This window comes from Physeter macrocephalus, chromosome 5 (genome assembly GCF_002837175.3).
Source record: "Physeter macrocephalus isolate SW-GA chromosome 5, ASM283717v5, whole genome shotgun sequence".
NCBI classification, from domain to species: domain Eukaryota; kingdom Metazoa; phylum Chordata; class Mammalia; order Artiodactyla; family Physeteridae; genus Physeter; species Physeter macrocephalus.
The window spans coordinates 50,151,202-50,171,579 of record NC_041218.1 but is presented as its reverse complement, the minus strand read 5'-3'; the positions used below and the strand labels follow the sequence as shown (position 1 = coordinate 50,171,579).

The 20,378-nt window shown below is 50.6% G+C and overlaps 1 protein-coding gene across 1 annotated transcript; it reads left to right on the top strand.

The window, feature by feature from the left end:
* Positions 1 to 660: 660 nt before the first annotated feature.
* EVX1 (even-skipped homeobox 1) lies at positions 661 to 5,461 on the top strand. Its single transcript, XM_007112771.3, has 3 exons — positions 661 to 1,087; positions 2,652 to 2,899; positions 3,532 to 5,461. Exons 1-3 carry the CDS (start codon positions 661 to 663, stop codon positions 4,072 to 4,074), a joined length of 1,218 nt encoding a protein of 405 aa, XP_007112833.2. The 3' UTR covers positions 4,075 to 5,461.
* The last annotated feature ends 14,917 nt before the right edge of the window (positions 5,462 to 20,378 follow it).

The following is a 20,378-nucleotide window of genomic DNA, read 5'->3' as shown; positions in this document are numbered from 1 at the left end:
TTAAGGATTCTCTCATCGGTGTTAGAACAAGGCACCAAGTTAAGAAAACAAAAGCCCGAACAACAATAAGAAAAAAATATATATCAAAAGCGTATTCAATTACCGAGTCCCGCAGCCTGTGCGGAACTCACCGCGTTAAGCTCTCTTTTCTTTCTGCGGAATTCCATTTGCATCCCCTCTGCCTGGGTGTCTCCCTCTCTCAGTGTGTGTGTCTCTCTGTTTTCACACTCTCCTCCCCATTCGAGCGAGGCCCACACCTGGCGCATCACTGCCGAGCCATTAGCTGCGGGTCTCCTTTCATCTTCGCTGTAGCAGACGTTTCTATTTATCCACTTGCGCTCGCCGAGTGGCGTCATCAGCGGTACTGTAATGACGATTGCAGCAGGAGGATGACAGCTTAGAAAGAAGAGGGCAATGGGGCTTCCTCCCAGAGGCGGTGCGGCACAGAGGAGCGCTCGCATCACAAGGTGACCCCCAGCTCCCCACCGCCACCACCGCTGTCACCGTCTACACCGCGTTCCGGCTGCTCCGCGCTCGCCCAGTCGCCTGGCCTCTTTCTCCCCCCCGCAGCCAAGATCTGTCGGACCGCTGGGGACCCAGGGAGCCGGGGGGCTAGGAGCTCACTTGGGGCTTTCCCCCTCCCCCCTCTGAGAGCCCGGGATGGAGAGCCGAAAGGACATGGTTATATTTCTGGATGGGGGTCAGCTTGGCACTCTGGTTGGCAAGAGGGTCTCCAATTTGTCCGAAGCCGTGGGCAGCCCGCTGCCCGAGCCGCCCGAGAAGATGGTGCCCCGTGGTTGCCTGAGCCCGCGGGCCGGTCCTCCGGCCGCCCGGGAGCGCGGCGGGGGAGGCCTGGAAGAGGAGCCGGTCGACGGACTAGCAGGCAGCGCTGCGCGGCCGGGCGCCGAGTCGCGGGCAGCCGGGGCCGCAGTGCTCGGCCCCGGACCTCCGGCTGCCTCCGCCGACAGCCTCTCAGGCCAGGGGCAACCCAGCAGCTCGGACACCGAGTCGGATTTCTATGAAGAAATCGAGGTGAGCTGCACCCCGGACTGCGCCACGGGGAACGCCGAGTACCAGCACAGCAAAGGTAGCCACCGCGCCCCTTCTCTCCCCCAGCCTCCCAACGCGCCCACCTTCCACTTCAGCTCTGGAGGAGAGGAAGACACTCCTTTCCTCCAGGGCGGGGTGGCTGGGGGGACCCACCTGAGCAACTCTCCCCCGCAATCTGCGCCCTGGCGGGGGTCTCCTTCTGTGCTCTGGCATTGGCGGGACTGAGGGTGACAGCTGTGCTTTGGGGGAAGGAGGGAGACACAAGCCCTGGGCTTGAGGGGGATTCAAAGTGCACCCCAACCCCCCAGAGCTTTGAGGTACTGCTTCAACGGCGCGGGGAAGACACCTTCTCCCGGCGTGGGCGAGATCAAACGCGGGTCCGGGCAGTTTGTGGCTGGCGGGGTGTAAGGAGCATCCAGGCGCGGAAGCCGGGAGTCCATAAAGGACCGTAAAATCGCGGCCAACTCGGGCGCCCGGGTGCTGCGGCCCTTCGACCAGTTTGCACGTCGGTCAGAGGTCCAAATTACCTTGTCACTTCCCGGGCTCGGTGGCGCCAGGTCGGAAATGGTCCCAATGATCTAATTGCCTTTGGTCTCCGGTTGCATTTGAAAAGGCAGAGCTCTGGCCCTCCCCCCTTCCCCTTTCCTTCCTAGTCCCACTTCTCTACCCAAAGGAAAAGGAGCTGCAGGGGGCAGGAGCCCCACCCTTCCTTGGGTTACACTCATATGGGGGGGCTGTCACACTGCTGTAACTGGAGAACCCCTCCCTGACCAGGGGCTAGGGGGGAGGAGGGGTGAATGAGCAGGAAGGGAGTCTCCCTGAGAGGGGTGGAAAGCTAGTTGGAAGAGCCCACCAGCAGACACTCCTCCACAAAGCCATGCAGGTGGGTGAGAAGAGCCTGGTATGGAAGAAAAACCACCCCCTGGCCTTGGCAGCCAACACCTTGTTGAGTACCCACATCCACCCATTACCATTTTGTCCACTCAACCCAGACTAAGCATAGCATACCCTCAGAATAATCCATACTCCATTCATACATAGTGAGGTAATAGGATACTCATACACACACTCCTGTGCCATTCCCACAACACATGCAGCCTAGTGCACATTCCCACACCTGCACCGCAGCCTGGCACACAAAGCAAGGAAACTCGGTCCCTGCCCAACTTCCTGCAACATCCCAGGACAAAGGTGCATCTCAACTCACTTGCCTGTCAGATATGCATATCCTTGCCCACGCCTGTCAATGGTGGGCAGAAAGTTCAGAGCGGCTGCATCTCCCCTGTGCCCCAAGGCAGGTAGCCAGGGTGGCTGGGGCTTTTGTACCCAGCAGGCCTTACAGAGAGGCCTCCCAAACAGCAGCCCAGCCAGGCCTAATGGCTGCTATGTGCTCCTCTGAATGGTGAGCCTCTGTCCTCCATTCCTGGGTTCTCAAAGTCCCTGCCACCCCAGCAGAGGCAGAGTCTGAGGCTACTCAGAGGGGGAATGTCCCTTTTCATCACCCCCTCCATACACACCCTTGGCCTACAGCCCCACATGAGCAGTGTCTGTGTGTCTGTTGTGTGTTCTGTGTGTGCATATACTCTGGGCTCCCTGCACAGGGCCTGGCTCTGAGGCACTGGCCAGCAGTCCCAATGGCAGCGGCGAGGCTCCCAAAAGCAACGGCAGCGGTGGCTCCCAGGGCACCTTGGCCTGCAGTGCTAGTGACCAGATGCGACGGTACCGTACTGCCTTCACCCGGGAGCAGATTGCACGGCTGGAGAAGGAATTCTACAGGGAGAACTATGTATCCAGGCCTCGGAGATGTGAGCTGGCGGCTGCTCTAAACCTGCCGGAAACCACAATCAAGGTAAGAGCTCCAGGGACCAGGGAGATGGGGTACACCCAGTCAGGAGGAAATAGATACCAACTTCCCACTTCCTAAATCGTTAGCTAGGAATTGGGTCCTGGAGTCTCCCTGCCCACATGGCAGCTAGGCCGGGGGTGTCTAGGCCTGGTGCAGTTGCCAGCAGATTTGCCCACCTGACGGTCCCTAGGCGAGCACGGCTGCCATGCGCTTGACTGTCCCTTTCCTAGCCAAATAAACAGTGGGGATGAAGTGCCTGTGCAGGTGACAAGGAAGTGCCCCATGGGAGAGCAGCAGGAAAGGGACATGTTTCTGGGGAATCTCTGCCCGCCGCCTCACACCGGTGGAGTCCTCGGTGCCCCCACCACTTTCCCATCCACACCGGGTTCCGGCGTCCTGGCGGCCTGGGCAGAGGGGAGGAGGGACAGAGACTGGAGTGGCTCCCTGAGCTTCTCCGGGAGGGATTCCAGCTCCAGGGGGTGTGTGATGGGATCTGCATCTGCCCCCGCCCAGAGGGGCTCCGCCTCCGCTCTTTCCTGTGCTGCCGGCACCGTCGCCGGCAGTGGGGCGGGACTTCTGGGCTCTGCGCACGGGGCCCGCGCGGCCGCCGAACCCTCTCCTCTCCTCCCCGCCAGGTGTGGTTCCAGAACCGGCGCATGAAGGACAAGCGGCAGCGGCTGGCCATGACTTGGCCGCACCCGGCCGACCCAGCCTTCTACACGTACATGATGAGCCACGCGGCGGCCGCGGGCGGCCTGCCCTACCCCTTCCCGTCGCACCTGCCCCTGCCCTACTACTCGCCCGTGGGCTTGGGCGCTGCGTCCGCCGCGTCCGCCGCCGCCTCGCCCTTCAGCGGGTCGCTGCGCCCGCTCGACACCTTCCGCGTGCTTTCGCAGCCCTACCCGCGGCCCGAACTGCTGTGCGCCTTCCGCCACCCGCCGCTCTACCCGGGCCCGGCGCACGGACTGGGCACCGCGGCCGGCGGTCCCTGTTCCTGTCTCGCCTGCCACGGCGGCCCGGCCAACGGGCTGGCGCCCCGCGCCGCCGCCGCTGCCTCGGACTTCACCTGTGCCTCCACCTCCCGCTCGGACTCCTTCCTCACCTTCGCGCCCTCCGTGCTCAGCAAGGCCTCCTCTGTGGCGCTGGACCAGAGGGAGGAGGTGCCCCTCACGAGATAAGGGGCCGCCCAACGGCAGCCGGCTCCAGGACGCCCGTGGGCAACCCCCGGGGACTCAAGACAGCGCCGCTCCCCGCCCCCGGGGTACCGAGGGGAAAGAAGAGGGCCGCAGAGGACCAGCGGGATTTGGCCTCGAGCATCGGGACGCTCGGGAAGCGGCCGTGGCTGGCGCTTTTGGGGAGCAAGAGTGGGGGTGGGGAGGCCGTGGCTGAGAGACCTTCCTCTGGGGTGGCGCCTCTTTGCCGTTCTTCACCGGCCGCCCTCCCCCTGACCCGGGCTGAGGCCGTGGCTCCAAAGCTAAACAAACTTAGCTGCAACAGCAACCTATACGCAGCCCCTAAGCTCCCCAGCCCCCCACTCCCAACCCCTTTCTCACCCGGAACCCCTCCCCAGTGCCAAGGCCAAGCCCACGCAATGGAAAGGGAAATTGCTGTCTCTCGGAACAAAATGCTGTGTATGCAGAGCAGGTAGAGATTAATCTTTGCCAGCTTTTCCAAGGCATGGCAAGGGGCTTGTGGATGGCAGCGCACCAGCCATCTAGGAGAAAGAGGGAGAGGACTTACTACGGCGGAGAATCCTGGCCCTCCCAAGAAAGCTGGGGGCTCTCTGACCCTCCTGGAGCCTCAGTTTCACAATATTTTCTGATTCTATCATCTACCACCACCTGATCTCTTTCCTCTCTCCTAGCTTCTTGATATCTCTCTTGTAACTTCATCTCCACCCCTACTTTTTGTGTACCGAGGGCAGGGAGGCTGCAGATACCCCAGGCTCCCCTGGCAGCTTCTACCAAGCCTCTTCTCCCTGAGCCCAACATACACCCTGATTAGCAAGTGATGTGTGTGAGGAGGGTTTTTGAATGTTGAATGTATAATATGATCACCATGCGGCTGGCTGGCCGTGGAGCCCAGAGCTGAGCTGTTAACAAGGCGCCCAGGGAAGAGCTTAGGGAGCAGGGACCTCATCTCTCTCCCTCGGTATCTGGTGGCAAATTAGAAGCAATTTCCAGCCCTTGCCTTCCCTTCACCGGGGAGCTTTCTGGCCCTTCCCTTTGCATTTGGCATTTTACATTCTTCTGTCTCCCAAGCTGCCAATGGGTCTTGACTTTCCAATTACTAGCGGGAGCCTTCTGCCCCTTCTGGGGACCTTGTCTCTCCCCTCCACCAGGGTTTGTTTGGGAACCACTCCCAAACTCTCACTTCCACAGTCATTCTTGCAGCCAATTTTTGAGAGAGGAGAACTTGTACCGCCCCCGCCCCGCCCCCGCCCCACACACACACCCAAGGCAAGTTTCACCCTGACTGGGGGGAGTGGTTCTTCCTGTAGGGAATGAATTTGATTTGGTTTTCCTTTGACGCCCAAAGAATTTGCTGTTACAATTTGTTGACCATGTTGCAATAAAGCTGGATATGATTCTCACTTTAGCATTTAAATTTTTTGGCAGCGGGCAGTATGTTAAGTCCTTTTAAATTACTAGTTCAGCCGTCATAGGCTTGGGTAGGCAAGGAGTCAAAAGATGGACACACAGTCTCCCAAGCCTCTATTGGACATTGGGAGGCTCCAAATGGACATTGCACAGAGATGGAGAAGGAGGGTTCTGAGCTGAGCTGCCCTGGCGTGTAAGTTTCCTTAATTCTGTGCATGCTAGGAGACTTGGCTCAACTGGCCCAGCAGAGCGCTGATCCCATCAGGGGCTCACCCTGATGGTTCCTTCTCCAGTTGCCCCCAACCCTTTGAGGAAAGGGGACTCTGGACTCTGGTCTCTGTGGATCCTACCTCCACCCCAACCCAAGGTGGAGACGAATGAGGTCGTGGGGGTGGAGACGAATGAGGTAGTGGGGGTGGAGACGAATGAGGTAGTGGGGGTGGAGCTTGAGCACTGCAGAGAGCTGGGTTTGCTGGTCAAGCTGGGTCTGCATCTTAGGGTGAGGGGAGAGGAGGGAGGAGGACTCCTGAGTTGGGATGGGAGGGTTTGAATCTTCTTCAGACTGGAAGTCATCTCCAAGGATGGTCTTCTGGTCAGGGCAAAGGGACAGACAGTGCTGAGTGGCCACCTCCTTGTCATCCTCTGTCCCCATAGGAGAGACACTGTGGCTGTCTCTGAAGAGATGGGTGTCCTCAGCAGGCTGGGCATTCAGGATTGCATGGACTCAGGGGTTCTCTGCTGGTGTATCCATGGGTAGGCGGGGACTCTTTAATCTGCCTCCATCCCTCCTTGGGGTTTAGAGAAAACCCTCCCAAGCAAAGCCTTGTGCTGAGGTTTCCAGTATCCTCTCTGCCACTCACCCCACCCCCCAGCCCTGCGCAGCTCCCTCTGCAGTTGGGAAGCTCCAGGTGCCAAACCCCAGCAAATTTCTCGGTTACTTCGCATCGGGCCAAAGATTGCTTGCGACAGGTAAATGGGCTGCGGGTTGCCGTAATGCCAGGCGTATTTTCAGTTAATAGGGAGGGAAAATGAGGTGTCTGCAGCAATATTGGAAAGTACAAGATCGATGATCTGGCCTCGTGTCCAATCAGCAGCCTTTAATTGACTGTATTTTCTGGGTAATTGAGCCTCTCTTCCTCCAAATTGCAGTGGAAGATATAACAATACATCTTGCCAGGAGGAATTACTCATTATTTCATAATGAAATTTCCCTTTTGCCAAGGTTTGCGGTTTGGTGCTAGGCACGCACTACTCACACTCCCTCGAAGAACCCCACACCTAAAAATAGGCTTTTCCGCCTGCGCCAGCCGCAGCATCTGCCCGGATACTTCCATTTTGGTGATGGGGGGGGCGCGGCTGGATGGGACATGATCGTGAACAAGGCCCTCCTCCTCCACAGCCTCCATCTCTTCATCTGTAAAAGGAGAAGTCTAGACCAAGCAGTAGGACTGACATTGTTGTTTTCGTATTATTGTTTTTGTTTTGCAATTTCCTGAGCATCTCTACTTAGTTTTCCCCCATCTCGGTCCCATTTTGCAGGTGGAAAAACGGAGGCTCTGGTCTCACACAGCTATTAGTGACTCATGTAGCTATGAGCTCCCAGCTCCGTTGGCTTCCCCTCCCCTGTCCTAGGCCTCTTTGGGGCCCAGAGTCCATGGTCACCCCTCGCGAAGTCTGACACCTCACATCCGACTCACACTTTCCCTGGGCTCCTCAACCTATTCGGGACCCAGCGGGACCTGGGAGCGCAGACCAGCGTTCAGCCGCGGTCCATCGGTCCAGGAAGGGAAGCCCAGCCACCCAGCAGCCCGAGTGCGCGCTCAGCGCGAGCCGTCGCCGTCTTGTTAGCGAGTGATTGATTGCCTTATTAAAGCGTGTTCTTGTAAGTGTGACCAAACTGATTGCATTGCATATGTTTGGGATAATGCTCATTTTAAACAACAGGATAAGGAGGATGAGCTCGGCAGAGCCTCCGAAGACGAAATGATTCCGGCCAGCAGATCCTTAACTCTGGCATTAAATTGCCCAGTTACATAGCAAATCACTTGGTTCCTCCACCCTTGTCCCCATTTTTTTTTCCTGGCCTGCAGTTTGATCACATCCCCCAATGTTGTCTGTCCCACGAATGATTTCTCTAGTGACTATATCGGCCCTGCTTTCCCAACCGGGAAACCCGCGCCGGCACATTCCAGTCATCGAGTCTCTCTTTCCCCATCCCAGGCAGAGGGAGAGGTGATTCAGAATGCACCCTGTCACCCCTGGCCTCCCAGGGGTATATGGCCCTAGACGGTCGTGGCAAACGGGAGCTTAGGTCCCCGCTGCAGTCACGTGCCTCCCCACCCCCAGCCTAGGACTTTCGCAAAAGTTTAAAAGATTCTTTTGTTCTCCAGGCTTTTCCCGCTCGGTTGCTTCCATTATTCCGCAATCGAGGAAACACCCTTCACCATATGTCGGCCAAAGAGCGTGGGTGTCACGGGCTGAGTTGTCCGAGGGTGGCCAGACGAATGGCATTCTCGTAGTGGAAAGAGCTTTTCCTTCCTAGCATCGTCTCCAAGCACCGTCCTCCGGAGTGAGAGAGGGAGTAGTGTCAGTGAATGGGGGGAGGAAAAGGAGGTTGGGCCAAAGAATTGGGATTTTCTTCCAATTACTCTACCCCCAACCAATCCTTGTGGCCAGGTTCTCTTTCTGGGCCTGTTCCCTAACAAAGAAATCCTCAGCCAGCCTCCACCCATTCCAGTCGACTTGCACGGGAGCCAAACTGCTGGCAGATTGAACTTCCTAAGGGACACCTTTCAGATACTCTGGAATTCTGATTTGTTCAAGCTGATGATGGTCATCAGGTCAAGTCAGAAACGACGCCACTCTTTGGGGTGTCATTTGTAAGTGCAGTTGCACGGATTCGTTTGCAAGACCCAGCTAAAACGTGTCTGGATAAGTGACTTGATCTAAATGGCAAATTTCTCCCATCACTCAGCTTTTCCCTGGCTCTTGCGGGGGCAGACATATCAGACCGCATTAAGGCGAAACCGAGGCCCAGCTCACCATTTGTGCCAGGTTGTGGACCCCGAGATGTTGACTCTGAAGGGGGGAAAAAAACTGACGGCAAAACTCATGCTACCATCTACAAAGCAAAGAGAAACACGAAGTCGTTTCCAAAATCGCCTTCTCAGCAAATAAGTGTGTGATATTCTGAGCAGGAGAGAGAGAAAGATTGCCAGTTAAAAATAACATGAAAGCATTAAGTAATTATTTAAAACAAGGCTGTTTAGAAAAATATTTGTATTTATTGCAGCTGCTCAATTGGCCTCGTTAAAGTCGGCGAGCATTTAAATTGTGTTACAATCTCATTTAAATCCCACGCCGTTCCAGCAGGCTGAAGAGCTTGAATAGACCAATCACTTCATAATGATGATGAATGAGAAATTAATTCAGATACAAGCAAGACAATTTAGACCTTCATCTGTTTAAATAGCCTTCCAATATTATTCGCGATCGCGGGTCACAGATTGAATCAATTGTCCAATCTTGTGAAAGTCATATCCTTGCATCTTCATCGAGATTATTTATAGCGCAGTGAGGACTGCTGAAAGGTGTACGCTGTTAACAGGGACAGTTACTTAAAGGGAAGCGTTTATAAAATGGAAAACAAATGCCGGGGTTAGTAACAAATGGGATCAAAAGCAGTCATTGCAGTCTGGCTCCTCGAGGGAAGCGAGTTGGCGTGGCCCCCGCAGGAGGAGGGGCGCTGGGGGCTCGGCCTCTAGCCTCTCCTCCGCCCAGGTGAGGCCGCGGCTTCCGGGCGCGCCAGCTGGCTCCCTGGCTGCCATGGCGACCGGGGGCCGCCCTCGCCTAGGCCTGCTTCAGGTCTGGAGGGAAGCCGCGGCAAGGCCCCCGCGCCCCGGCCCGGGCGGCGGCCGGTGTGGCCCGGGCCCCACATCTGGAGGCACCGCGCCCCGCGGACACCGACCCCAGGCCGTGCCCTTTGAGCCGGGGCCTCGGCCACGCCCGGGATCCACCAGGGTCCGACATACCCTGGCCTCGGCCCCAACGGTCGGGAGGCCTCGCCGCGCGCACGGGGCGGGGTAGCTGGACTTCCGGACTCTGGACGCTCGGTCTCTTCTTACCCTTGGCCTCGGGCTAAGCCGAAAGCCGAAGCGCCCCTATTTCCACGAGGTCGCTCGCCCCGCCGTTCCAGGGCCGGAAGCTCGCCTGGGGTCGCCTCGCGCGCGTCCTGCGGGGCCTGGGCCCCTCCCCGGCCTGCTTCTCCGGGTGCCCTCGGGCCTGCGAGTGGCATCCAGCTCTACAAAGAAGAGCCAGTTCCTTCCTTCCGCCATCGAAGTGCCGCTCCCCGCATGCTGAACTAACCCCTCCCGGGGACGCCGGTTCCCACGAGCTGTCCGCCTCGCATCCCCAGTGCAGCCCAGGAGGCCGTCACGACTTCGAGGTGACATGTGCCTCCCCGAGGTGTCCGCTTCCCCTTCCTCGGCCGGGTTAGGCAGAGACCCTGAGCAGTGTGCGCGGGGAAGTGGGTTTGTTTTTTCCCCCGAATCGGTCCGGGCGCGTTAGTGGTAACCGTGTGCCGCGTCTACAAGGGCTCTGTTTGTTCGCGGGCCCAGGGGCGATCGAGTCTTTCCAGGCGGCGCTCTGTGGGAATATATGTGAGATGGGCTCAAAACAGACGAGCGGGAAAGATCGTTTGACGTGCTGGGTCTGGAGTAGGAAAGGAGAGCGTGGGGCTCCCAGCGAACACAGAGCGGAGTCCACGCGGTACAGCACCCGTGCCACCCCCGTCGCGTCGAGGTGCTTTTTATTTTATTTTTTATTCCTCTGTATTTCTGTGTTTTGAAACAAAGGCCCAACTAATGGATTCCTGGCGCTCTGAGGACCCACTCCCGGGAGCGACTTTGATGTATTGCTGTCCAATTAGTGCCTTTAATTGGTGTCCTCGGGGACAGGACGGCCCGGAGCTGGGACACAGCCTCCTCTCGCCTCTCCTACACACTGGAAAGGTAAAATTTATAACGCACTGTAGCAATCCCTTGGGAGAGCGAGCGAGGGAGGGAGGGAGGGAGGGAGGGAGGCCGGGAAGGAAGGGAGAGGTACAGCTCCGTTTTGCAGAGCCCGGACCCTCCAGGCGCGGGGTCGTGGATAAGGGTCCAGATCTCCCGGTTTCTACAGTTTCCTGACTCCCTCGCGGGCCTGGCAGGAGGGCTCGGGCGTCTGATTCGCTGAGGATTATGAATTTGCTCGCAGAAAGGCCAAGGGAGCGCGCATTGTCTGTAGAAGCCCACCCCATGTGGTCTCTCATCTCGTTAATAATGGCTGTTTGTTAACAAGGATGCGGAGGTTAAATAATCTGGGTGGAAGATTAAACATGCCTCATCAAGGCGCTGGGAGCCGAGTTGCACAGAGACCTGAGCCAGAGCCGCCTGGCTTGCTGGAACCTGGAGGAAGGTGGTAATAAAGCGCCTGCAAGGAGCCTTGGGGTAGAGGAGGAGTGAAGTCCTAGGCCCCCTTTTCAGGGTGTTTCCCCCATAAAGTTAGCACAGACCCAACCTCATGTAGTGTTGCATAGGAAATCCACCTAGAATAGGAAATCCACCTAGAAGCCCACCCCACTGAAGTGTGGATGTCAAACCCTGCCAGGAGAGTCTGCTGGAGATCAGAAATGGAGACCTTGGTCTGAATCCAGGGCCCCACTTGGAGGAGTGGTGGCTGGCTGCTGCCTCTCAAGCCTTACAAACTCATAACTCTGGGAAGTAAGGGGTATTTGTACACACATCATTCACAGTGAATTGCGTTGGATTGGAAAGCAGAAGATGAGGCTTCACGCTTGGGTTCTGTCCTTAAATAGCTGTGTAATCTGTATTACATTATTTTCCTAGCTTCATTTTCTTATTGTATAAGATAGACAGTAGATAGGGCTTGATATAGATGACATATAATATTTCTTTTTCTTTCCTCCAGCTCTCACCAGAGTTAGGGATGTGAGCATCTTCTCAGGTACTCTGTCTCCATCCAGCCTTGGAGGGTTCAGTCAAGGAGGATTTTATTCAGCAAACATTTGAGGGCCTACTATGTGCCAGTTACCATGCAGTGTGTATTTTTTTTAACTGTGACAGCAGAATATCAATTTGTATACCCCTGTGTGTATCATTCCCAAATATAATCTTTTGTGAAGGAAGGCAAGACAGAAAGAACTCAAGGGAGAGAGTAGAATAGAATGTGCGTATGTGTAGGGTACAGTAGAGAGAATGTAGAGTGCAGGACAAAGGGATCAGTAAAAGAAGTACAGAACTTATTAAGATGGCAAGGAAGTCAGGGAGGATGAATACTGCAGAAGTAGTTCCTTGATGGAGAGTACTTTCAAGGGAGCAGAAAGTCCTTTTCTGGACGCCCCAGTGCTTTGACAGTGAACTAAAGGTAAAGGATCCGTGTACTTGACTAGGAGACCCGTGACTTATTCATCTGATATTGCTAATTTTCTATTTATATGTTATTTCCATAGTTAGAGTTCCACTCTTAACTAATTCCCCAAACATATCACTTTCTGAAGCCACCAAACAGGAAACCCAGCTGCTAGGCCAGGGTTTCTTCAAGCTTCTGGCTGATGGGCACCTGGGCTCAAGAAAGGCAGTGGGTAAGTGCTCCATTGAGGTTTTTCTTCAGCTCAGCAGTGATTGTGGCTCCTACAGTTCTCTGCCTTCGCTTGGAAAGTCCAGTGACCAGATTTGTGGCACTGGGCAGTGAGGTTGAAGAGCTAACATTTGTCGAGTACTTGGTCTCATGCATTTACTGGTCTATGCTTTCCATACATTATTTCATTTAATTCCCACAACAACCCCTTGAGGTGCATACTATTATAATTCTCATTTTACAGATGAGGAAATTGAAGCATAGAGAGCTAGTAACTTGCCTGTGTCACACAGCTAGTAGATCAGTCTGATTCCGGAGTTTACATTGCTGATCATGTCACTAAAGCTGCTTTTGTGGGGTAGTATGGTGGCTAAGGGCAGACAGAGTATATTTCGCCACGAGTTACTAACATCAGAAATGGGCTCTAGATAAGGGCAGCTAGTGAAGGAGGCAGGGTGGACTCGTGTCTGCTTGTAAAGACCACAACCCTACTCTGCTTTCCAAAAATACCATCTCCAATTTCTTTGGTGGATGTGCAGTGAGCAGTGTAGTCCAATGAATATATCAATAAGTATTTATTGAGCACCTACTCTATGGCCATACCAGACTTACATTTACACAGTATTTCTTTCTCCTCCAGTTTAGTGCTGATGTGGCTTTGACTGTGTTTTTAATCTATTACACCTGCCCAACTTCTCCTTATCATAAAGTTATAGCTTCAGCTGGAGCCATGAAAGATGATATGGCATGAATGTAGTCTGGGGTGTGGGGAGGCAGTATGTCAGATACTTGGTTAGGACCCCCAGCCCTACCTGACCTAGCTAGTACTATCGACTTGGCTGAAAGCTGACTCAAAAATGGGCAACCAGGAGGTCCAGTAGCAGCACCCAAAGGGGCAAGCTTCTTTTTTTAAAAAATTAATTAATTTTTGGCTCCGTTGGGTCTTCCTTGCTGCACGTGGGCTTTCTCTAGTTGCGGTGAGCAGGGGCTACTCTTCGTGGTGGTGCGTGGGCTTCTCATTGCAGTGGCTTCTCTTGTTGCGGAGCACAGGCTCTAGGTGTGCAGGCTTCAGTAGTTGTGGCACACAGCCTTCAGTAGTTGTGGCTCATGGGCTCTAGCGTGCAGGCTCAGTATTTGTGGTGCACGAGCTCTAGGAACGTGAGCTTCAGTAGTTGTGGCACACGGGCTCAGTTGCTCTGCGGCATGTGGGATCTTCTCGGACCAGGGCTCGAACCCATGTCCCCTGCATTGGCAGGCAGATTCTTAACCACTGCGCCACAGGAAAGTCCCCAGGGGGCAAGCTTTTGATACTGGGCTACATAATTACAGAAGTGGAGCTCAGTAGCAAAAGGATGGAAGATGCATTATTACTCAGCAGCCTGAGGTAAAAGATAAAAGCTATGGGACTGGCAAGAGAAATTGATGCAAAGAGAGCAGGACAAATAAGGCTCTCAGACTTGTTAGGCTGCTGCTGCTGTTCAGGTTAGGGCTACAGTCCTAGAGGGGAAGGCTGGAGTACCAGGAGGAAAACATGGCTGAGACCTAATTGCCCCTGTCCTTTTATAGTAAAAGAACCCCTGTTTTTAGCTGGATAAATGGCCACCTTGTAATAAAGGCTACATTTCCCAACCAGGAAGATGTGGCCATGTGACCAAGTTCTGGCCAATGGGAGGTAAGCAGACCTGATGAGTGTGGCTTAACAGAAGTGTCTCTTTTATTGTCTTTCAATATACTTGATGTACTCAGATTACCTACCGAGTAACCCAGGTTTTAGTAGTTTGGATATCCTGCATAACTGGAGGCCCCCTGATATTTCAAAGCCAGGAATAACCTCAAGGTCATTTAGCCAAACTACTTTACTTTACAAGTCTTTCAGTTTTCTCCAGGTAAAATGAACCTTGTATGGCTACTGTGGTTTTAGAGCAGACACAGGATGTTACATAGGATATATGCCACCTCTATTCTCACTTTATTTTGATGCCAAGTCTGGGGTGACTGCACATTCCTTTCGTATTTGCCTTGGGCAATTCTAAGTCCCAACACCAAGTCCAGATCCAAAGGCCAAAGCTGCATTACTTAACGGCACTCTAGGAACTTCACTGGAAGCTGGCGTTCCAACTGTACATCTCCAGGGTTAGCAATTGAAGTTAGTGAAAGGCAGGGTGCTGAGGAAAAACAGGGTAATCGGGCATACTCTTGCCTGGATGTTACCCTCCTAAACCCCCAGGAAGGAAATGCAAAGGAGGATTTACAAGCGCACGCACTCGCAGGCTCCAGAAGGTGAGCCTCCTGTTGACTTTAGTGTGCCTAGGGGGGCAGAACCCTTGGAGAGCCCCACCAGTTTCTGTTATCTAGATGACCAGAACCGGCCAGGTGACTTTGGGAATCACGATTGTTCAAGATCAGAGATAGGGTTTGGGGGTGGTGGTGACTCTGGAAGAAATATGTATTAAAAAATAGTCTTGCATCTCCAAAAAGAATTTCTAGAATTCCAGAAAAGTGATCTTAGCACTGCCTGAAACAGGGTCTTTTTCTGAACTATCACGATATCATTGCAGAAGAGCCAATAATTCTACTTTCTGCAGGGAAAAAAAGGGTTATTTTATTTTTTTCAGAAATTGATTTAATTCAATACATACATAGTAATTCTTGAAGTACCAGAGACATCTTGGTAAGGATGTCTTCTCTCGGCTGCCATAGCCAGAGGCTTGCATTTGCTGGGATGTCTGGATCAGATCAAAGGAGATAAAAAAGAAAAGAAAAGGGAGAGTGGAGTATAACCACAAGTCTTATCAAGCCACTCCAGTAATAAAGTGGATGGATGGAAACAGGAAACACCACTTGGGTTGGAGACCCACACTTGGATTTGAACTCATGGAATAAAGTGCACAAGCTCTTGATCGCTTGGAGGAAAGCCACTAATCTCACCACTAGAATATACTGACGACTCTACCCCAGATCTGATAATCTTTTAATAAATTAGAGTTACCATTTTGGCCTGGTGAACATCTTACTCTTATTTTATCTATAACAAGGTTTTTGTAAAATGTGACAAAGTGTTCTTAACTGGTCTCATTGTATTTCTCCATCTTTGGAGGAGTCAGGATTATGGGTACACAAGTGAGAGCACTGCAGAAACTTAGATGACTTCAAATGACTGTCTATTGGAGGGTGGACACTTAATGGAACATTCTGTTTGTATGTTATAAGATTACCTCTCTCTGGTTTGAGAGGAGGGAGCGAGAGGTTTATATAGGCTCTGAGAAGCAGCAGGGGAGTTCTTGGCTTTGTTGGTGGCATGTGCTGGTTTCCTGGACTATTTGTGGGAAGGTCTGTGTCAGACTTAATTTCTTAAACTTGGCATTATACCTTCCTACAGAGAACTGAGGTTCAGATCTACTTCCCTTGACCCCTGTATCCACAGTACTACCCAGGAATGCTCTTCAAATCAGAATCTCTACCTTATTAGGATGAGTTTCACAAAACTTTAAAAAGATTATTAGAAGCCTTTCAAGCGGCAGTTTCTGCTTAAGGTTAGATGTGAATTTAACTGAGTGCTATTTTAACACGGTATATCTATTTCCAGATGTGTGGTATGGGTTTGCCTAGTGATGGAATAGTACTTTACATCAGTGATGATTCTGAGATGGAATCCTACCTTCAGTGATCAACTGTGGACCCCTTAATTTTTCTCCTCACCTGTGAAGTTAAGTCCCAGTGACATATAGTGTTAGTTTGGCCCTTTTACTACAACGTAATTTTTAGATGCCATCCCTAAGAAATTGCCTCGACTTACATAGTGAGTGTTTGAATGCTTTGTTGATGGACAGTCTCGTTGGTTAAAGGAAGTAGCCTTGGTTTTTGGCTAATAAACATGGTTTAGAACAAGTTCTGTGCCTTATTCCTTCCTTCCTTCAGAGTCAATTATTCCAATTTCAGGACAAAGCAACACATTCTTGGGAGAAGGGGTACGTGAAATAGCCTCATTTTTGGCTTGCACTCTGCCTTTAATCCCATTCTTCAGGCCATGTCTCATTTCCCATCAAGTAGCATCATGAAATACAAATGAACAGCACAGGGACCTAACAGTGCTGTATGGACGGGTGAGGATAATTGATTTCCAAAACTTTATCAGTTACTTGGTACAGTATAGTAAGTAGGTCAGTGTATATGGTGATTTTATAAAAGGTGAAAAATTAAGCTTCTTTAGTGTGGCTTATCTCAGAGGAAAATGTATGATTTGAGAAGCAAAAAATGAGCCAAATTAAAATGAATATTCATGTAAGAGTGTTCAATGGCTTTCAGAGAGTGAAATCTTAAAAGAGCACCTTCTCATTTCAAGGATTTTTAAGTACTAGTTATAAATATATGAAGGGTTGATATAAGTAGACTTAATTTTCTGTACTTTGGTGGGGGCATGAAAAAACTTTACTAAAAGAAATTGTGTATTTTGAACCATACTTTGCTAGTGATTTCTGTTATAATTTGGGAAATATGTCCTTATATAAACAATTTTCATCTAATACATCTAGAAATCCAGCCCTAGACTTCTGGTATTCATGTCAAGCCATATTATCTATGCTTAGTCTCTGTGCATTTAATTCTCCTACTGTCTCTTTAAAGAAGCCAGTCAAATGAACAATCAACCTGTATGATTTTCAATTCCCATCGAAAACAACACTGATCCCTGTTCATTGTAAATTCATTTCTACAACACTGGTCTTTGCTATTGCTTGAGAGTCATTTGAACACTTTAGCTGGGAAAGCAGTATGAACAGTTTCTAAAACAGCTCAAATGGAAGTAGATCCAGATTCATATGAAATGTTGTCACTCAGAAACAAAAGAGGCAACTTGAAGTAGTGGAAAGTGTAGGCTTTGAAACCAGGAAAGCCTGAGCTCACGTCCCCTTTCACCACTTAGTATCTGGCTGTGAAAATTAACCTCCTAAACCTCAGGGTCTTCTTTGAGGAAGGTACCTACCTAGTTCTTGTGTAATATGGAATGTAAAACTGATAGCAATGCCACAAACTTCCTGCCTGCCCCCAAAGCCTGAGCGATTAGTAACACACATCCTCCTAACAATTCTGGCACCTGAAGATAAGGTAGGAAGCTTTGAAGTGCAGACTGTGTCAGCAGGGGTAATCTTCCCTGGAGGCAATGTATACCTAAAATCTTCCAGGAGCGAGAATTGCAAATTGTATCACTAAAAGATGAGTTTAAAATCCTGTTTGGACCATTGTGAATTTGAGGAATATCAAGGTGATGTCAGGCACAGCAGCTGGAGCAAAGACTTTAGAAACCCTGGTTGGTTCGGCATGGTTAGATGTTTGGTGAAAAATAAGAAAAGCCAAGCCACTGGCATATGTCAGAGCCTGGGAAGCCTTTCTCTCTTCCCTTTTCTCAAGGGTTCTGAGATAAATTTCAGAGGGTCAGGTTGGGGACTTGGGCCATGGGAGCAATTTCAATCTCGCTCTGTTCCATACCTTCTCTCAGCCCTATTTCTGGTCTGGAAAGATACCTCTCCTTAACCCCCTCTCTCTACAGATAACTAGATCACTGTTTTTCAAACTCTGGAATGTTTTTCACAGTAAAAAAAAAAAAAAAAAAGGCATCTTATATCATGACCCAGTACACACAGATTCCCCCACCCCCCAAAAAAACCACAAAGGTTTGCTTAAACAATATTTATACTTACTCAGGCACTCTGATGGTTTCTTTTCCATTCCATTTACTTCCATTCCATTCCAAAACATGCTGGTGGTAAGCCACTAAATTTCTTGACTCATTCAAGGGTCTTGATCCACAGTTTGAAAAGCACTAGACTTAGGTGACTTCTCAGTGACACTGACACATCAGGGAAGATTCGAACACTAGAGAGTAGCCCTGGATTCATCCTCCCCACCCACACTGCCTCCCAAATCTTCTCCAGGCTGCAACTGGACCACAAAGATTGGCCTGAACTAGATTAGGCATTTGAGGGCCATTCGTATTCTTTCTACAGTTTTGGGACCCCCAGAAGTTTCCAAACCGGACTTCTAGCTCTATTCTTAGGGCACAGCTGATTTGGATCATAAAGCTGTGGACATGAAGGCCAGAAATGGTAAGTTAATGACCTAAAGTCAGAAAAAGGAAAGAAAGCATTGACCACGTTCACATCAAAGTGAAATGCTGGTTCTTACATCCTTGTCTTCATCCTTTATAGCAAGTCCTAAAACTTACCTGAGTGGACTAGCTCAGCCCCTTTAGGCTGTTGAATAATTGGCCTGGCTACGTCCAAAAGTCTGTCCTGAAGGGACATGATGAAGGGTGGAAGAGGGCAGAAAAGACAAAGAATTTAGTAGTTTGCTGAGGTACTTGGAAATATGTTTCAGAGAGTGCTTCTCAAATTTGAATGTGCTTCCAAACCACTTAAGGAGCTTGTTAAAATCAAGATTCCCAGCCTAGGGACTTCCCTGGTGGCGCAGTGGTTGAGAATCCGCCTGCTGATGCAGGGGACACGGGTTCAAGCCCTGGTCTGGGAAGATCCCACATGCCACGGAGCAACTAAGCCCGTGCGCCACAACTACTGAGCCTGCGCGCCACAACTACTGAGCCCGGGTGCCTAGAGCCCGTGCTCCGGAACAAGAGAAGCCACCGCAATGAGAAGCCTGTGCACCACAATGAAGAGTAGCTCCCGCTCGCCACAGCTAGAGAAAAAGCCCATGTGCAGCAACGAAGACCCAACGTGGCCAAAAAAAAAAAAAAAAAGATTCCCAGCCTAACCTCCGTAGTTTCTCATTTAGATCAAGGGTGGGGTCTAGAAATCTTCTTTTAAAAAAAAAGTTTTTAATTGTGGTTAGAAAACACATCTAATATAAAATTTACCCTGTTAATCATTTTTAAGTATACAGTTCGATAGTATAAATTATCTTCACATTGTTGTGTAACAGATCTGTAGAAGTTTTTAATCTTGCAAAACTGAAACTCTGTACTCATGGAAAAACCACTTTCCATTTCCCCCTCCCTGTAGCCCCTGGCAACCATCATTCTACTTTGTTTCCATGATTCTGACTACTCTTGATATCTCATCCAAGTGGAATCATACAGTATTTCCTTTTTCTGACTGGCTTCTTCCACTAGGGATAATGTCGTCCAGGTTCATCCATGTTGCAGCATGTGACAGGATTGCCTTCTTTTTTAAGGCTGAATAATAGTCCATTGTGTATATGTCATATTTTCTTTATCCATGGACAATTTGGGGTGCTTCCATTTCTTGGCTACTTTCAAGAGCATCTCTCTCCTGTGTTCAGTGACTCCCTCTATCTCTTGAGAAAAACTAAACTAGATATAGTAGATATTGTGTCCTGACATCAGAGTCACGATGTTTCATTCATAGACACAGTGTCAATTAGACAGATAAATCCTCAATCTGTAGATTTTTTTATTTTTTTAATAAATTCATTTATTTATTTTTGGCTGCATTGGGTCTTCATTGCAGTGTGCAGGCTTCTCACTGCAGTGGCTTCTCTTGTTGTGGAGCACGGGCTCTAGGGTCGCCGGCTTCAGTAGTTGCAGCCCACAGGCTCAGTAGTTGTGGCACACAGGCTTAGTTGCTCCGCAGCATGTGGGATTTTCCCGAGCCAGGGCTCGAACCCGTGTCTGATGCATTGGCAGGTGGATTCTTAACCACTGCACCACCAGGGAAGTCCCTTGGAAAGGGTTTTGAATGGTCAGTTGATTTCTGTAGGCACTTGGTGGTGTCAAATGATAGCAAATAAAACTAGGTGCTAGATTTGGTTTGGTCATTATCTCCTCACTCATGAGAGCAAGAAGCAAGTACATAAGTGAAAAGAAAAAAGTAAACTTATTTACTTGCTCTGTATTTGTGCTATTATAAAAAGACCCCTAAAGCGAACTGGATGAAAGGACCTAATTTTCTAGATTTATCTCTGTTCTGAGCATTGTGCTTATCATGCCATTCCAGGACTCTTCCATTTCTGTGTTTAAAACATTCTCCTCTAGTATTAACAACATGTATCTCTCCTCACTGAAGCAAAGTGTCCCACTAGAGAGAGGCATGAGCGATTTGTGGAACCTTGTGAAAGAGAAACATGACAAATATTTTATAATAGAAAGCTACCAAGAACTGAAATTCTTGAACATGCAAGGGAGGTTGCTATATTAAGAGACATTCACCTTTTTAAAAAATGTGCTTACAACAGACCCAGTAAGATTTTGTAATTATCCTTATTATTAAAACATTTGA